The sequence below is a fragment of the Streptopelia decaocto genome, assembly GCF_964273445.1.
Source record: "Streptopelia decaocto genome assembly, chromosome: 7".
In the NCBI taxonomy this organism is placed as follows: domain Eukaryota; kingdom Metazoa; phylum Chordata; class Aves; order Columbiformes; family Columbidae; genus Streptopelia; species Streptopelia decaocto.
The window spans coordinates 22,069,155-22,088,390 of NC_138661.1; the positions used below are offsets into that span (position 1 = coordinate 22,069,155).

Below are 19,236 nucleotides of genomic sequence, written 5' to 3' on the forward strand. Positions count from 1 at the left end.
AGTGACGTTCATTATCCAGCCATGGTTCAGTCCACTACAGGACAGGACACGGGTTGCCCTTCCTCATTTCTTGTTGCTTTTAATTGTCCAACAGCTGTGATTCTTACAAGAACCAAAGAGTGGTGTCCCACAGTCCTCAGTCCCTTCCCAGGGATTACACCTTTTTGAAGGAAATGTTCAACTAATTACATCCTTTACAAGTTCCACGTGCTTTAGCTGTGTTGGTTTAGGCAGGTCTGCAGTTTACTGCTGCTTCCCATGCACCTACTCAGCTGTGCTCAGCTGCCTGTAAGTTTGTTGTCTGAAGCAGGGCTTCCTATCGCTTTTAGAAGCAAATTAAAGTCATAAACTCAATTTTTCTACTGGGAAGAAAAAAAAAAAAAAAAAGATTGATAGGGAAACCTATTGACGGAGGATAAAAACATCGTAAGACAAATAAGATACAGTAAATTAAGGTAAACCTTTAAACTGCCCTTTCCAGGTGCTCCGTGAGAGAGGCCGGAGCTACGGCGCTGCCTTTCGCCCTGCCCTGTGTCACGAAATCTGCAGCCGGGCCCGCGGCCGACAGACCCACCCAGAGCCGAGGGCGAGTCAGGTACAGCCCGCGTATGGCTGTCCCGCCCGGCTCCTCACGACAGCCCCACGGCTCCGTGAAGCGGCGTTTTTGGAGATGACACTACCCGGCCCTCACCGCCCACGGCTGCCTCGCCCCCACGTTTCCGACCGCTACCAACGGCCACCCAAAGGCCACTCGCCCACAATATGGGCCCCGTAGCACGGAGCCACCGCCTCGCTACGCAGCCCGCCTCGGAAAGGCAGCGCTGCAGCTGAGCCCGCCCGGCCGCCCAGCTCTGTCCGAGCGCGGAGGGGCTCCCGCCCCAAGCACCACACGGCTGGGCCGGCGGGCGGCCCCACCTCCGCCCGCTCCTGCGCACTTTGGCGCAGGGGATTGTGGGTGACGTAGTCCTTGACGAGCCTGTGGCGGCCAGCCGTATCCCTCGCAAGGCATTATGGGTGTTGTAGGCATTGGGGTGCGAGCCAATCAGCGCTGTTATTTCGGAAGGCCGTGTCGCGTGGCCGGCGCTCGCTGAGGCACGTTCTTTCCTTTTGCGATACTATTGGCCAAGGAGAGGGCGTGACCGACCATCCGTATCTCCCTCGACCCAATAGGAGCGGGCCATGTAGAGCGAGCTATTCCTCTGGGGATTGCGTGTGCTGCGCCCAGCGCTCGGTAGCTGGCCGTCAGCGCGGCCCCCGGATTGGTGGCGGCGCGGCGGTGGGCGGGGCGCGGAAGCCGGACCCAGAGCCCCTCGGCTGTGGCGGTCCCTTAGGAGCCCGGCGGGATGGGGCGGCGGGCGCGCCTCGGGCTGGCGCTGCACCTCGGGCTGGCGCTGTGCCTGGCGGCGCTCTGGGCCGGAGTACTGGCCGCGGCCGGTAAGCACCGGGGCTCCACCTCTCCGCGCCCCGCTGGGCCTGAGCTCTGCGGCGGCCGCGCCCCCCATGGCCTGCTGCGGGGTGGGGACGTGTTGCAGCCGGCGCGGTGTCTGAGAGGGTCGTGGCGCCCGCAGCGGGTCGCGGAGGCGGCGGCAATGGGGGAGGGGACCCTGTGTCCTGTCCGGGGCTCTGGGGTGTTTGGGGGAGCTCCGTCCCGGCCGGGGGCTGAGGCGGAGCGGAGGACGGGGATAGCCGGGCTCCTGTCAGCTGCGTGGCCGGTACAGCGGGGGCGGCGGGCTTACCCTGTGCCTGCTGGCTTCGCCCCACTGGGGCTGTTCGGTAGGCCTGAAGGGGGTGAAGACATAGTTTAGTTTAGCTCCTGCCTTTGAATAACTCATCAGGAGCCTACTTTGTAATTCTTGCTCTGCTCAAACGTGAAATGAGACTCTTTTTTTCTTCCCTACTACGTGTTTTCTTGCTGATGAGCTGATAACACCGATGTTAGTGTTATCAGGACAGTTTTGTCACACAAACATATGTAGAGCATTTTTGGTTCCTACACTATGTTGCTCTGATACTTTTTTTCCCTGTATCTTTTGTTGTTATGTGGCCTGGGTTTTGTGTGCTTCTCACATGTCATCTGCTTCCTTTCCTGGGGTTTCTACCTCCCACACCCTTCTTTCCACCGTGGGTGGGTGGGGGGAATGTGCAATGCATTTATTTATATAGTATTTCTAAAGCCAGAAAGCGTATCTTTGATGGAAAGCCTTTTCTAGTACTATTGGGGATGTGCTTTTAGGCTGTCAATGGTATTTCAGGCAAGTAACTTAACATTTTGGCTAGAGGTAAGTGCTGTGGTTTGGGGTTTGTTTTCTTGTGTGCAGTAGGAAATTGAAATTTAAAGTTATTTTACTGGAGTTCAGATTAGATATCAAGCACAGTTATATGAGCTTTGTATGTAATGTTATAAGCCAGCAGGGCATTTCCCAAAGTGTAAAAAAGACACATACAAGTTTTGTGAAGCCAGAGCGATGTACCCAGACTTTGAATGATGTGTTTTCACTGACAGTATATATATATAAAGAAAAAAGCAAAGGTGAGATGAGACTATCAGTGCTAGATGAACCATCTGTTGCGCACATGGAAGTTAGGTGACAAAATTAAAGGCTGTTCATGTGTGCATCTATGGCTGTGCTAGCTGTCAGCTCTTCTGTCTTGACTGCTTTTCCACTATCACAAAGTTGTGTTTGTGAATATGAAGTTCTAAAATCTTAATTCAGCCTTTAAAAACTATATGTTTAGAGTCAATTGCGCTAATACATTTAGCAGGCCCAAGAAAGCACACAGTACATGAAGGATTAAGAGCTGTTGCCAAACTTAAATCACTACTGTGAGGTAAAACTGTTCATGAATATCCAGAATTAATTAGGACAGAGTCTTTGGAGTCCAGCTTTTGGCAGCAGACTATAAGAGGAAGACCTCTCTTGCTCCAGTTTTTTGTCAATTATCATTCTGAAAGAAAATTAATTGTCTTCACTTCATCGATGTTTGCATTTCCTGCAGTAACACTAACACTTTCTCTGGTAGCGTCTGGTAGAAGCCTGGAGATTATTTATTAAATGGTTCCTTGAATACTTGTTCATTCCTAATGTCTGGTCTGGAAACAGTCATCTGGAATGTGAGTACATTGAAGGGAGGGGTTTTAAAAAGGATGAGTAAAAACGGTTAAAGTATTACATTTAATGACTTCAGAAGATTATTTTAATGCGTTTTTTTGTTTGTTTTTTTTTTCTTTTTGATAGTGAGTCTTTTAACTATAGCTTTAAACCCTAACTCTGTGGTCATAAACTCTGCTTAAATCAATTTATTGAAAACTTGAGGTGAATGCAAGCAAACTCAGGCCTAAAGAAACAGGCACTATTTTTTAAAAGATATATCATTAATACTGATCATGAAGAAGTTGAACATTGGGGGCTGGGGAAAGAGTATTGAGGAGTCCATGGAGAATTGGCAAAAGCAGGTAAAAAGAGATAAGTGTGTTCCAGCCGAAGCTGGCTATCTTCTGCTTATCACAGCAGCAATGGCCTTCTGCTTTTTCTGTTGATCATTCAGTAAGAATATTGAAAAAAGTCTTTTTTTTTTCTTCCGATTACCGATATTATTTGGTTCTTGGGAATTTTTTTCCCCTTGTTCACAGACTAAGAGGTAGAAATGATCTCATTGTGCCTGAAGAAACGAAGTGATTCTTTCTCTGACTATCCTGGACCTTCCATGTCGAACTTCAGTGATAGGCAGAGGTTTTCCTGCTGTCTCAGTAACTGGTAGGACAAATTAGCATAGTCATATTTTAGGAAACTTCTGTACCTATTTTCTCAAAAGACAGAATTCAGTGGCTTTCCCTGACCCATCTGATCTTACTTACCTAACTGAAAAACATTCCGTAAACTTGTTGCCTGGTAGGAGATCTCCATTCCTACAGAGGAACTGCTGGAGAGTAATTTTTGAAAATAGCCAGCAATTGCAATGAGACTGGAAAAAATATTTGTATTCACAGTGAGGATTGACCTATATCTTAATCTTGTAGTTGCGCTAAAATGAATACACTGCACAGATTGTAGCTGGGAACAGTTTATTTGCTGCCAAAGATACTTTGAAACTAGTCTTGCTGAATAGATGCCACTTAAGGATTTTGCTTAACTCACTGCATGTTTTAGAAGTTCATGTAATAGGAATAGCATCTGTGCTATGGAGTCTGTTCTTGTGCTGAATTTAACAATTGAAAAATTGGTGAGAAGCAATCCGAGGTAATTTTTTACTTAAGATTTCCTTTTTTCCTGCAAGAATAGAATAAACAGGTTTTGCATTCTTTTTCAAAGTCTAACTAGCCACTTGTGCAAAAGAACATTGAGAGAAATAACTAAAAATACCATAGAAAATCTCTGATGGATGCTCTAAAGCAGTCATTGCCAATCCTTTTTTGTTCGTGCACCCTTCTCAATAAAAAAAAATTTAAGCATGCATCTTCAATGTTTACCGTATTAAAAAATACAGTATGTACTACTGTACTAACATGCGCATCATAAAACATGTTCAAAGACAGAAATGAAAAAAGAGCAAGATAAAGGTAAAATAAACACTGTATTAAGAAAAGTCTTTTCTTCCTGGCCCCCCAGTGTGTTGGCTGGCAGCCCCTGGGAGGTGCACACCCCACTTTCGGATCACAGCTCTAGAGCATGCGTGCTTTTACTGTTTGCTTTGTTGTGATAGTGTTTGAAGCTTGAAGAGCTTGGTAAAAACTGGAAGGAAACTGACTTCAGGGTTCAGACAGGGCTTTTGTCGTAGCTTTGGGAGATTGCCAGCTGCTTGTGTTTACTGAAATTTTGGCTGTTTCCCCAAGGTTAGTGACCATTCTAATGGTGAAACTAATAGTATTTCTTGCCTGGTAGTAGTCCTTTAGCTTTATAGGCCATCCGTTGATTTGTTCTTCTAATATAGGAAAGCTTTGGAACCGTTGAGGTCCTTCAAGCTAATGACATTTTTCTTGCTGAATAACACTGCCTAGCTCTTCTTGTTTGAACCCCTCTCTCTTGAAAATGGTAATTCTCACAAAAAGGTAGGATCTTTATCCAGCATATGGTACGATCTTTCTATCTCTCAGGCTGCCAGAGTACTTTTGCTATATTTAAATAGACTGAACACTGGTCAAAAATGAATACATTTTAAAGTTGATTTTAATTATATAGGAAGTTGTGGATGGTTAAAACAAGCATTTAGCTGTATGAAGTACTCTAGAGTCTGAGCTGGTCATGAGAGCACTTGGCCATGTCTACAGCTCAGCACTGTTTTGAAGCGAAGCATTCTGTACGATATTGTCAGGTGCCTGTTTCAGCCACAAGTATTTTTGCCTTTTTCCTTCTAACATATTATTGCATCTCCCTAATTTGCTTAACAAATAATAGTATTAATTTCCAATTGGCCTTTTCAGAAGGGGTTCATAGAACTGAGCAACCTAGGTAAGAGATACAAATGTAAAACAAAACAAAAATGTTACTTTTTTAAATTTAACTTTGGAAAAACAAAGTAAACTTTCAGCTTTAATCTCTGTAGCAGGTGCACAAACATAACATCTGTGACTTTGTTCAGTAGTTGAGCCTTGACTAATAAACTGCTTGTAGGTCAAACTGTGACCTTCCATAGATCTTTCATTAACACTTTAAGTATAGTTTTTCTTAACTGTTTCTTAGAAGTACATATGCTTCTATGAGTAGCAGGTGCATATTAGTCAGCAGTTCTGTGGAATAACAAGGCTGTAAGTGATCCCTTCTATAGTCACATTATCAGTCGTCACTGCAACCTCATCTGCCTTAGAAGAAAGTCCCAGAGCTAAGAACAGTTAAACTAATATTTTGTTGTTGCTTTAGTGTTGTTTTGGAACCACTGTTTTGAAAACAATTGTTCCAGTACAACTTCTTAATAACAAAGCGAGTTCCTTAAGAGAGAATGTAAATGATGCAATAGAAATGAAATAGGTTTATTTACTTTCAAGGAAGAAGAGCAAACATTTAATGGGCTCTCCCTTATGTTGCTCAGATGTCTCCTGCCTTTCAATTTACTAAACCTTTTGCTTTGCATATGAAGTTACAATAAGATTGCTCTTTCATATGTATGCACAGATAGCATACCCTATTTATATTTGAGCTTGTGTGGTCTTTTGTTGTGAAGTCAACCTTCCACAAATTGAAATCAGTAAGACCTGTAGTAAAAAGCTAGAATGGTCTGGTGCTGTCAGGCATATAGGCTGATCTTGAGCAGACAAAAACATCCTAGCTGGTGTATCTGTTAAAAATAACATGAAGTTTGTTAATGCAGTAACAGCCACTGTGTAAGTGCTTTCTGTAAATAGCAGCATACAAGCTCCTGGGTAGGTTAACCCAGCCTTCATTTTCTGCAACCCCAGAAGCATGTCTGAATCTCTTGATAAGCTCTGGAGTTTGAAGCTGTAGAGCTGGAATTTTGTTTTAGGTCAAAATTATTTAGGACAGTAGAATGTAATTTGTAGGAAACGTGGTAACTTCAAATTTGTCTTGTAGTTTCTGAGCAGAAAGGACGAACAAGTATCCTATACACATATGTACCTTTACTGTATTTAAAATCCAACTGTTGTATGGTGTTCTGAAGTTTGGTGGTAGAACTTCTTAAAGATGATGACAATCAGCTGTATCTGTTAGATTCCTCAAGCTTATAACCACTGTGGTCTCTGCCAAAAATGCAGGTAGCCTTGTTTTTTTCTCATTCCTCTTTTGGAGTTTTTTCCAAATTAGTGTTTGTTCCCGTGGTGTCTTGGTTGCTTCTTGCAGGGTCTGTTTCATCTGGAGTGCTCTTTGCTGTCTCCCCTAGTTTTTCAGAACGGCTTTATGTGCTTTCATTTTTGGACTTCTAGGGTACAGCTGCTTACTGACACCGACTGTCCTAGATCCCTTTTAATCCTATGTCTTCTGGCAGTTAAACTTTTTGAGTTTTACGTCCTCTGTATGATCAACAGACTATTATCTATTTCTCTCAGTTTCACTGTCAAACTTCTTGTCACCTTTGTTTTGCAGCTTCACTTGTAAGTCTTAGCATTTTTTTCTTGATTTTTTTTATTATACTTAAAGTTGATCCTTATCTTTTACTCGTTCTAATCAAAGGTTATACTTCAAATAATGACATGGAAATCACTTTCTAGAATCTGGTTTCCAAGGTTAGCCCTTTTCAACAGTTGCTCTGTTATAGTAATAGTCTTCAAAACATGAAGCTGATGAAGTGTCATGCTTGTAGTTTGTCACTTCAGAGATTATTGATCTCTGGTAAGACACTTCACTTGCATGAGCACAGAAGTATGCAAGTTTAGCTGCCAAATGCTTACAGGATGTCAGCAGAGTTCTGTAAACTTTTGGTGAGTTCTCTTGGCATTTAGTATTTGTGCAAGTAGCTTTAAGTAGCTAACCATAACATACTACATGGGTGTATCTCATGTACAGGGCAGTAACTTCTGCCAGTTTAGGTACCTTTTCTAGTTGTAGTGCAGGTCTCCAGCCTGTCAACATCTCTCCGCTGCTATAGGGCATCACACACCCCAGTCTTGGAAGGGGAGGATTTCTAAATGTAGTACAAGTTAGTGGCAGCTTTGCTTAGTCACCTGGTTGTATTTTGAGCTTTTATTTCAGTTTAAGGGAGTTGTGTACCAGAGAGAGGGGGAGGTCTGGGGCATCTTCTTTCAAATGTGAGGGGGTTTTGTTTACTAAATGAGGTGGTATCAGGTACTAATGGCTGGCAACAGTCGCACTTCAGCTGTGATAATTCTAGAGGCTTTCAGTCAAGATTATTGTGCAAACCAAGTTGTTTGAAGCACAGTGAGTAGTCCATTTAAGTTACAGGGATGAAGAAAATAAAAAAAGAGACACAGTTCTGTAAAACAGTGGTAGAACTGTCATAAATAAGCTTTTCTGATTATCATCTCCATCATTTTCATCTCTGTTCAGTTAGGTCTCTGTCTAATAGCCTTTCATCTTTACCATTTCTTCTCTTTCCAGTCTTTCTAATCAAATATTATATCATGTTCCATTCAGATAATAAAGACAACAGTTAAAGCCTGCAGCTCTTTTGAACAGTGTCTTGACTAATTTTTCACGGTTCTGAAGATAGGCCTCTATACAAAGGTTCTAATGTGCTGGTGAGGCAAAATGAATTGGCATTCTCTAAATAACAATGTTTAATTTTAAGTGAGGTGATATTAATGCAACTTTCTGGTTGCTACTGAAGCTGTTTATAATAAGAAAGCTGATTTGGTGACTAAAAACCTTGGATTCCATAGAATCATCACATATTTTGAGTTGGAAGGGATCTTCAAAGCTCATCTTGTCCAACCTCCTACAGTGAGCAGGGACATCTTCTACTAGATAGCTTGCTCAGGGCCCTGTCCAACCTGGCCTTGAATGTCTCCGGGGATCAGGCATCTACCCCCTCTCTGGGCAACCTGGGCCAGTGTTTCACCATCCTCATCATAAAATATTTCTTCCTTGTGTCTGGACCCTTTTGACTTGATGCATACCTTTTAAAGTAGTTTAGTTTGACTGGAACAGTTCAGACTGTATTCTAATCTAGAAGGTTGATTTAGGTTTAGAAAAAAAATGTACAGTTCTTTCCAGTATTGGACACATAGTTGTGATGGCATAATTTAAGGAAGAACAGGATCATCTGTGAAACATTTGATTCTTCCTGGCAACACTAACAAGGTCCTTCTGAAGTGCATGAGTCAATTTAGTACACTAGAATATTACAGAGCCATGGTACAGTATTATAGCTAAACCTTTTTTTATTTTTGAGAAAATTACTTATGAAAAAGCTTTTTACTGACTTACAGCATCTCTTGTAGATGAAGAGGGAAATCAAGATGAATCACTGGAGTCAAAGGTGAGGAAATTATTTTCTAGTCATTCTTTTTTCTTGTGGAATGGGAGCAAAGGTCTGAAATTCAGAACTATTAATTGATTACTGTTTTAAAGTGTTCTGTAGTGCTGTCTCAATTTCTTCTGTGCATCAAAAGAGTTAATGTTCTGTTAGGTATTTGAAAAGTATTATTTTTCAGATACTGAAAGGGATAGAGTCAATGAGAGCTGATAGAGGTAGCTCAACTTACTTTTGATTCTGTTCTTTAAACTTTGTGTGTTGATTAATCATATCTTTAAAAAGTAATGTTTCTTTTGCCAGGTACCACTGTTCAGTTTCTAACTTTCTAAATTATCTGGCTCTTTTCCTTCAGACTTTATCTGCAGAGGACCAGGTAAAGGACCATTCCACAGGAACTCGAGTGGTAGCAGGTCAGATCTTCCTTGAATCAGGGAAAACAGACTCTCAGTCGGAGGATGAAGAGAACTTTCATAGTCAAGAGGAGGAAAAAGAGATTTCACTGGATGAGTTGAACTCTCTAGAAATGTCGAATCTATTAAATAAGGACTTGGAAGAAGCAGAAATACAGAGTCCAGGTAACTGCTCACACTTTTGAACAAGTGGCAAGAAAGATGCATCTGAGTAACTTTGGGATGTAAATGAACACAAACATTAATTTTGAACATATGAAATAACTAGTGTTTTAATCTTTCTGGAATCAAATGGTAATTGCTGCTTTTTCCATTAGAAAGTATCATAAAAAAGTTTTCAAATATATTGTGATTGAAATCTGAGTGGTTACTTTTAGATGCATTTGAAAGGATAGTTCATCATTCTTTTTGTTTCCATCATCTTGGAAGACTTCAGCTATCGAATGGAGAAAGCTGTGATTCCTTCAAATAGGACTCAAGTACACAGACCATGCTGTGTGTCTGTATACCTGCCCTAGAAGGAGAAATTGCATCAGTGCTTCAACCTGATGGCTGGGGAGTCAGTTGACAGAGAAGGAAAAAACTGTGATGCAAAGATAAGCTTTCTAGGATGGCATTGGGAGCCTTAAGGCAACATCTAAATTGTGTGTAAATTTCAGTAAGATTTTTAATATAGGTAAAACCTTATGTCCTTGTGTCTAAATTCCCAGGAAATGCTAGTGTTTATTTTTTCTACTAATAAAAATATAAATATAATTCTTTTTGACTTGCAGTTGGTACTAGATGGTAATTAGATGGTACAGTTGAGTACTCCAGCCTGTGCAGCAAAGATTTTTCTTTTTCACTTGTCCATAAAAAGTAAAACTTCAACTTTACTGAAAAAATAGTTACATGATAATAGTATTTGTCTATCTTCTCAACTCAGGTTTGAATCTTAAACGAAAGGAGTTTCAGTGTTTTCTAGTAAGCCTTCCTTCTTAATGCAGAACTACTGTAGGGTGTAAAAACTCAGTAATGGGATTAAGAATTGCTGTCATAAGTGTGGTGCTGCACGGGGAGGAACGTAGATAAAATCCACTAGATGGCTTGCTGCCAGAAAACAGTGAGCTAAGCACCATATTTGGCCAGTGCAGGCTGTTTCAAAGGTAAACTTTAAGATGCTTTTAATCTCACATCAGAAAGGTGTCGCCACAGGGCTTGCTCCCTTACAACTGATGTTTTTAGCTGCACCTGTCAAAGCAGTGTTAGCTGTCAAGGTCCATACTAACAGTTTTTACTGAAAACTGCCCATGAGTTTATACAGAGCTGGCAATTCCTGCTGCATTTGTTTTCCTGTTTGGAGGAATCTTACAGTAATGTAACCTATACTTATAAGTAATGTATATGTGGGTTTCCTGCTGCATAAAGTGTGAAATGACATATAAGTAAATAAGGAAAAAATATAATAATAAAATACTGTATACTTTATTTGGACATGGTGAAAGAGATAAATTGCTGCTTGCACACTCAGTTTGACAAAAAGTAATTTATCTTCAGAGTAAATTATTTGCCTCAGTTTGCATTTATCATTCTGTAAGTACATGAAAAATAACTGTGAGAATTTTATCCTGTGATCGCATTGCTGTTGTGTTGCTTTAGGGATTAGTATCTTTTACTATTTGCAGGGAACAAATAGCATTGTAGCTGAATTCAGAATTAAAAAAGGCAAGGATGGAGACTAGGGCAGAGTGGTTTCCTAACTTTAGTGTACAGCTAAGTCATGCAGAGCACCATGTAAATGGTTTGTGTCCAATTGCTTTCAATACAGTGACAAAGTACTGAACAATACAAGTAAAACTTCAGGTTCTCAGGTATTGTTAATAGTCTGGTCCTGGAGTTTGTTCAAATGACAGTGATAGGTCCCATCACTTGTAGTGATATGTACCCTTAGCCTGAGTTTGTGCATTACTCCATGGTTAACAGATGTCTAAAATTATTCTGGGCTTATTACAACTGGAGACATTATTTTTAAATGCAATTTCTGAAAATAATGTTTTTTCTTGTGTGTTATGGGATAATTAACGGGGGGGTCGGCTGATAGAACTTCTGCCAAGGAATCAAATTATGAAGAACAATTTGAACCGTCTAACTAATCTTGGAGATTTCCTTATGCTTCAGAAAATCAACATGAAATTTTTAAATTAGTATGGTCTCTAGGCCTTACAATTATATAACCTAGAAAAAAGAACTAGCTTTCTTTATAATGACAAAATTATGAACTGAACTTGAAAAAACATGGTATAATTGACATTCTCAATTGCATGACTTTGCAAATGTTTTGAAATGAAGCTAAAACCAACTGTTGGATTTAGCTTAATGAATGAGAAAAACTTTTATGGAAGGCTAATTGAAATAATTTCATTTTCAAACAATGAAGATAATTCTTAGTCTTCATAGAAGACTGACTTTAAATAAAGATATTCCAATATTGGAATTGATAACCTTTGAAGTTCTAGTGCATGAGAAATTATAAATCATGCTGCTCAAAGTAATTTTGAATGCAACTGAAATATTTTGGCAAAGTGAAAGTTTTCAATAGAAACATATGCAACAATAGAAAATGACTGGACGCATAGTGATTTCATTTTAGTCTTTCTTACAGTTGTGTGTTCGAAGTGTACTCTGCTGATATTCAAGGACTTTTGGTATCACATTTGGTGATGTGAGTGGTTCTGTCATGATTACGTGTAACTCTGGGCCTAAAATAAATATATGCACTGGAATGTACTTTGAGTGTAGTCTTTAGCATGAGGATGGGAGTGCAGAGAAGATAAAGTGAAAGGAAGGGCTGTTTGTAGGCTATAAAAATGTAACCGAGATTTGCCTTCTCCAATCTAGACAAAAATATTTTCTTTGCTTAGAACTAAGGAATATAAGAAATTGCATACCTTCTCTTTCATTTCATAATTAAAAATAGGAGTAATATTTTTTCAAGTGCTATTTAGAAAAGTAATTGCTGTTTCAGACTTTTGTAAATTAGAAATTTTATGGAAAACTTGATTAAATGTGGTACATAGAAACTAAAACCAACATGGGAGTGCTTTCCTGTATGTAGTAGATGCCTGTAATTTGTGGAATAAAGGAAGGCAGTCTAATTCCTAGGTATGTATTTTCAGTTCTGACAGCCATTGGCGGCACTGCAGATGGGGAACCTTGTCACTTCCCCTTCCTGTTCCTGGAGAAGGAATACGCGGAGTGCACTGCAGATGGGAGGGAGGATGGCAGGCTGTGGTGCGCAACCACCTATGATTACAAGAAAGATCAGAAGTGGGGCTTCTGTGAAAGTAAGTAACCTGATGTCTTGTTCTTGTCCAAGGCAGACTTTCTTAAGCTAGTGTTTTCAGTCCTCTTAATGCCCTTTATACCAGGGTCTAGAATTTCCTGTTACATATTAATGGCCACTTTATATGGTGATATAAGTAATTATAAAGGCAAAATTCTCAATATTATAATGCAAATTCCACTTCCAAAGCTATCTGGGAAATCTTAAAGTGGAGGCATCTGTAAAGCTCTCACTTTCTAAGGCTGTAGCAGTAAGGAGATTTGACAGTGTTTTTCCATTAAGCTCACTGATTTATTGCACAAAGGCAACCCCTCTCAAGGAAAGGTCCTTCTGAGGGGGGAACCTTTCTTCCTTGCACAGCTTGCTTTGAAGCAATGAAAAGAATATTTTGACAGCAAACTCCTACATGAGAAACATCACATGAGAAGAAACAGTCTACCAAGATATCCAACACCTCCTTTAGACAGCTTTTTGTAATCACTTGTGCTGTTTATTGGTCTTCAGAAACATATTTCTTGCTGTATTTTCCCTTTAGAATCAATGGGAATTTTGAAAAAATAGTCTTGAGTTGTGTGATTGAGTTGGAGCTCTTAATGTACTTTTGTTTTTTCTGTAGCTGAAGAGCAGTCTAATAAGAGAAGGCAAATGCAAGAAGCTGAGGATGTTTATCAGACTGGAATGAAAATCCTTAATGAAAGCAGTAAAAAGGCTCAGAAGAAAGAGTAAGTCTACCTCCTACACCCCCACAAGAGAATGTTGATATGGCTGGTCACTGGCTTAACTGAAAACAGCATAAGTTAGTTAGTTGCCCTGGGACTTTGCATGCAGTGATAGTACTGAAAACAAATAGTAATTCAAGGTATTTAGAAAAAGGCATTTATGCCTGCTTTCCTTTGAATCCACTAAAAATTGTCTATGATTGATTTCTAAAGAGTGGATGTTGTCAAAACCTTGACTTAAGGCAAGGTGGTGCTACAGTTCACTGGCTATGATTTATATGTGTCAACTGCCCAGAAAAAAATAAGAATGTGATACAAGGTAATTGTCCTTTTTCAAATGTTTCTAGCAGTCTGGCTCTCACTCTGCTTCAAAGATTAACTGGGAAATATCAGCATTTCCTGTCCTTTGTTTTTGTTCCTGCTTTCTGATGTTTTTGGTCACCATAAAAATAGTATTAAACTTAATCTCAAAAATTGTCAAAATTCTAATAATTAACATGGTATGAGAGAAAAGGGTAACGCTTGTAGACAAAAACTAAAAAAGAGAATGAAATTACTGTTGTGTTCATTCTGATCTGTTTACTTTCTGCTCTGTATACATCCAGTTACTGATGTTGTCAGCTTACTGTAATTAAGAATAGCTATGTTAATTTAGAACTTCTTGATACTTATGTTGACAATTTCATCAGTAAGTGGTGACTTCAAACTGCTGATCGTTACGTGAACACGTTACTGTGTTAAACTTGGTGGTGGAGATAAGGGAGTGCATTTCTACTTTGTGTATCAGGGAAGCTGAAGCACAGACAAAGGTTGTCTATCACACCTTAGCAAAGACAGTGGCAGGCAGTATCTGTTGGACTCTGGCTAGTATTCTTTCATAGAAAATAGTGTAGGTATTGTAAAACAATCACGGAATCACAGAAAGATTGGGGTTGGAAGAGACCTCTGGAGATCATCTAGTCCAACCCACCTGCTAAAGCAGGTTCACCCAGAGCAGATCACACAGGAACATGTCCAGGCAGGTTTTGAATGTCTCCAGAGAAGGAGACTCCACAGCCTTTCTGGGCAACCTGTTCCAGTGCTCTGGCACCCTCAAAGAAGTTTCTCCTCATGTTTAGATAGAATCTCCTGTGCTTCAGTCTGTGCCCATTGCTTCTCATCCTGTCATTAGGCACCATTGAAAAGAGTCTGGTCCCATCCTCTTGACACGCACCCTGGAGGTGTTTATAAGCATAAATAAGGACCCTCTCAGCCTTGTTTTCTCCAGGCTGAACAGACCAAGCTCTCCCAGTCTTTACTCATAAGACAGACACTTCAGAACCAGAACTTAGTTCTCTTGAACATTTCGTACTTTCTTAGACAATGAAATTATGTGAGGAACCAGATGTGCCTCAGCTGTCCTAAAGAAAGAAAACAAGTCTGAGAATAGAAAGCAGGAGAAGCAAAGAAAAATCTTGGAATGCTATCAAAGGTCCATGGGAAATCAAGCTGAAGCATGCTTGATGGTACTGTGTTGTGATGTTTAAGGTTACAGTTTTAAGATTTGCTGTGAAATCAAATTACTTTGGAGGACTTCTGTAAGTTCTGAGGCTGAAGTAAAGGGGAGTTTCCAGAGAACTTTCTCATAGTTAGCATGACTGTTTCATCACAAAATTAATCATGTATGCAGTTGTCTTGGGCCCAACACTTAGTGTTTTCATTAGAATAATTTTGTACTCAACAAATCAAAGAAACTCCATAGTCTTTTTCAGGCTTCTTTTTTTTTCTGTTGTGATCTATGCAGCTGTCTTAGTGCTCCTACTGGATACCTAGTATAGGACTTAAAATTGTTGCTACAAAAATGTGATCATTTGACCTTAAATTTTTCCTATATCTTACAGGGGAGGAAATGCATACTGCTTTGCATATGGAGTAGAGTGAATATTAAAATCCAGTTTGTCTATTAGCTAAATCATATCAGCTGTAGCATAGGTTGACAGTTCAGAGCTGGAACTGTAGGTAGATGCATTTGTAGAAAACGGAGGCTAAAACAAAGGAACAAAATACCTCCCCAAAATCTTCAGGTTTATGAATCTCCTTCTTTGCCTCAAGGTGACTAAGAAATTGTTTTCTTTTAAGAGCATATCAATATCTTCTGAAAGCAGCTGACATGAATCATACCAAGGCAATGGAGAAAGTGTCTTATGCTTTGTTGTTTGGGGATTACCTGAAGCAGAACATCCAGTCATCAAAAGAGCTATTTGAAAAACTAACAGAAGAAGGTTCTCCTAAAGGACAAATGGTATGTATGTCCTTAGATTCTGCAGAGGTTTCTGTAAGTTTATAAATTGTTTTATAGATTATACTTATTCTAAGGTGGCTTCATAGATTGTTCTTGCATCCAGAAAAGAATCAAAGCAGTAAGTGGTATCTGTTGCTTGGTTAAAAAAGACAGCAGAGTGCTGGTTTTTTTAAGTTGTTTTTAAACTTAATGTAAAACTTTTGGTTCAGGCTCTGATTCAGGAAATGTGTTTTACTAATGCTTGCCCAAACATTTCCTAATCCTGACTACTCATTGTCTTTACCTTTTTAAATTTGAAGATTGTTCCCCAAATGCATGGTGGTATTTTCATTGAATTTCTAATCCGTTGTATGACTGACCAGATTGGATGTATAAGTCATAAAATGGCTAGATAAAGGTGACTACAGCCAACAAATCTTTTCTGAAACTTTGTGGGTTTTTTTTAGTTTGTGTGGGATGCTGTGGCTTTTCCTCTGCAGTTTTATCTTTGAGATAAGTAGATATATATGCACACAAAAGTTTATAATCTAGGAAGATTATAACTCTTAGGAATCTCAAAAACTGTTCAGTTGGATGGGACTCACTTTCTCCATGTGTCTTTGAACATTATAGAGTTGCTCAGAATTGTTCACTTGTTCATAAAATATAGGTGTTATCAATTTTAATGTCTCAGTATCTGCATATACTTATTGTTTAGTTCTCTCTTTTGTTTTGCAAGTGTCAGCTTCTTTAGGAATTATGAGGTTTCTTTTAGCTCTTTGGCTGCCAAGTCTCCTGCTGTTCCCTGTTTAATGTTGGAGTGCTGATTCACCATGGACAGCAGGAACAACAGAAACAGCTTTTCTTGAAACTTTTATCTCAATGAAGACCATGGCTTTTATTGGTCTAGGACTCAATACTATCTGTATGAGGTGATTTTTTTTGTTTTGCATGTGTGTGCTCTCAGAATTGCATAGAATAGTCTTAGAATAGTCTGTGAAACACAGATACCGTTATATATATATCTTCTGTGCTAGTTTGTCCTCTGAGCCACACAGCTGTAACAGGTATTATAGATAGAGCAGTAATTGTGTAATTTTTAAGAGTAAAAATAACTTTTGGAAAAACCCTCAGCCAAACAGCTCTGTGCATTCTAACTGCTTATATTTATAGTCATAAATGCGACTAATTCATGGCAGAACTGATGCAAAATTGTAAATTCATAGGATCTGTTAGACAGTAAATCAAATAGTAAGACTCTTGTAGAGAAGGTCATGGTTCCTGTATGTTTGAACTGGTGTATTAGACAAATAGGATACATGAATAACCTGACAGGTATTGCTGATCTTCACTTGAGGGTCAATAAACTGGGTGACTTTTACTGTTCAGGACCCTTAGATCTACTTTCGGCATTCAGGGATGTAGTAGTTTCTTCCTTGCGTTTGATCGACTAGACTGAATTCTGGTGAGATGTATTCATGTCAGTGTCCTAGGCAAGTGAATAATTTAGAAACTTCATACTTTAAAAAGGGGCAGGGAAGGGCCTAGTATAGGATGTACCAAAGTGAAGGTAGAGGTGGAGGTTGCCATATTCTTTTCATCTTTGAATTGCTGTTTGACTTCTTTATACGTATGCATTCCAGGAAAACTGATCCTGGATCTTTCAAAGCATGTGCTGACAAACCTTTTTTTTTTTTTTTTTTTTTTTCTCTAGGCTCTTGGATTTCTATATGCATCTGGTCTAGGAGTCAATTCTAGTCAAGCTAAGGTAACTTAGAAATCTTCAGTGTGTGCTCCTGTATTTTATCTTGGATGTTAAATAACCAATGATTTTGTTTTAAGGCCCTAGTGTATTACACCTTTGGAGCTTTAGGAGGAAATCTGATCGCCCATATGATCTTGGTAAGTAAGATAATTAATAACTCTACACACGCAAGAACAGTCTTTTAAATTTTTAATGTAAGATTTGCATTCATGTGAATACACTGTCCAAATATTAGATCATCATACATGCATTGGCTGGGCAAGTATCTTCCCCATTATTCACTGTTAACTTAAGGAAAAGTCTGCTCATTTTAAGCTGTATACAATGGTGAATTTAGATGGACCGTGTTTACATTTCTTGCCTTAAAGGAGAAGTGTCAGACTTTTAATTTTTATAGCCTAACGAGAATGGTGAAAGCCAGAGATCTTTACAGAAAATGCTGTATTGTGAGATTTAAGACAAAGTGCAACATGTGTAAGTAAGAAGCTTTAGGTTTTCACCCATAAGTATCATTCTGCTTATTTGCTTTTTCTGAAGTATATTTGCTACACTTAACCTTTAATGGTATCAGTCAGTTGCTTTTCATGCAGACACAATGGACTTGTGGCCTTTGTTTTGTCTATTGTCTCATGAAGTCTTTCTCACATGATGTAAAAGAAGTTCATAACCTGGTAAGCGTATATTGTCAAATAACCAATAGTCCCATATGTTTACATTTTCTTTTTTAGGGTTACCGGTACTGGGCTGGGATAGGAGTCCTTCAAAGTTGTGAATCTGCTCTCACTCACTACCGTCTCGTAGCTAATCATGGTAAAAACTTTTTACTAGTCTAATGTTCTTGACTTTTTGTGTATTTCTATATCATTCAACTAGCAGATACTAGAAGTACTATCAACACTAGTAGTATAAAACCTGTTTAATAGCAAGAATTCTTTATTTATCTGTTTGGCTCCGAATCATGATATGCTATTTTTATCTGTCCTCTGAGATGTCTTTAATTCATTCTGAGTAACAGTTTGAAGCTCTGTAGGGATCTGTGTTTACTCAGCTGCAGTGTAATATTTGTATTGAACTAAACTGTCTGAAAATTTATCTATTTTCCAGTTGCTAGTGACATTTCTTTGACTGGTGGCACAGTGGTTCAGCGAATTCGCTTAGCAGATGAAGTAGAAAATCCAGGAATGGCAAGTGGGATGCTAGAAGAAGATTTGATTCAGTATTATCAGTTTTTAGCAGAGAAAGGAGATGTACAAGCACAGGTAAGATTAAGTTCACCTGATGGCATGCAGACAATCAAGAATTAAAGGAACGGCTTTGGGTTCTGATATTGAAAAACGTTGGAGCTTTAGTTTTCTCTTCCTCCTAAATCAACCTGGTTGCTATTTCCCAGTCAAGTTTTATGAGAAGAGGCTCATATTTTAGTGTGTTTATGGTAGAACTTAGACCGAAAATGCAATTTTTTGTGGGAAAATAAGTCCAAAACTTTACCATTTTAGTATCTTATGCAAGAGGATCTTGGTTTTCACTAGAAACCAGACAGACTAGTTTAAGGAAAGCTTTAGATGTTGTGTAGGAAGACTTGATCAAAAGAACTAGCCCTGACAGGCAACCTCAATTTCTCACTGCTTCTGCTCTTCTATGACTTCTGCATGCTGCAGGCTGGGCCTCTTCTACACACAATGTGGGAGGGGAGAGTACTAATATAGGCAAAGTATCACAAGTCAACTTGGTCGTACATGAGTTAAGATTTAAGTAGGCAGAATTCAAATGAACAGTTATTATTTTGTATCTAGAACAGTCATGTCACTTATCTAGGATAAATTTCTACTTAGACTAATGTGAAAAAATAGGACTGTACTGTAGTTATTGAAGCAAAT

General features: G+C 39.3%; 1 protein-coding gene across 2 annotated transcripts in view; it reads left to right on the top strand.

Annotated features, from left to right (window-relative positions):
• The first annotated feature begins 1,259 nt into the window (after positions 1-1,259).
• Positions 1,260-19,236, top strand: part of SEL1L (SEL1L adaptor subunit of SYVN1 ubiquitin ligase) — a 35,122-nt gene continuing 17,145 nt past the window's right edge. For both annotated transcript variants that reach the window (XM_082057547.1, XM_082057548.1), the window contains exons 1-10: positions 1,260-1,434; positions 8,849-8,886; positions 9,236-9,458; positions 12,449-12,616; positions 13,232-13,337; positions 15,453-15,615; positions 17,309-17,362; positions 17,437-17,496; positions 18,088-18,169; positions 18,464-18,618. In XM_082057547.1, the coding sequence (XP_081913673.1) occupies positions 1,344-1,434; positions 8,849-8,886; positions 9,236-9,458; positions 12,449-12,616; positions 13,232-13,337; positions 15,453-15,615; positions 17,309-17,362; positions 17,437-17,496; positions 18,088-18,169; positions 18,464-18,618 (1,140 nt within the window). In that variant the 5' untranslated portion in view covers positions 1,260-1,343. The remainder of the gene's footprint in view (positions 1,435-8,848; positions 8,887-9,235; positions 9,459-12,448; positions 12,617-13,231; positions 13,338-15,452; positions 15,616-17,308; positions 17,363-17,436; positions 17,497-18,087; positions 18,170-18,463; positions 18,619-19,236) is intronic.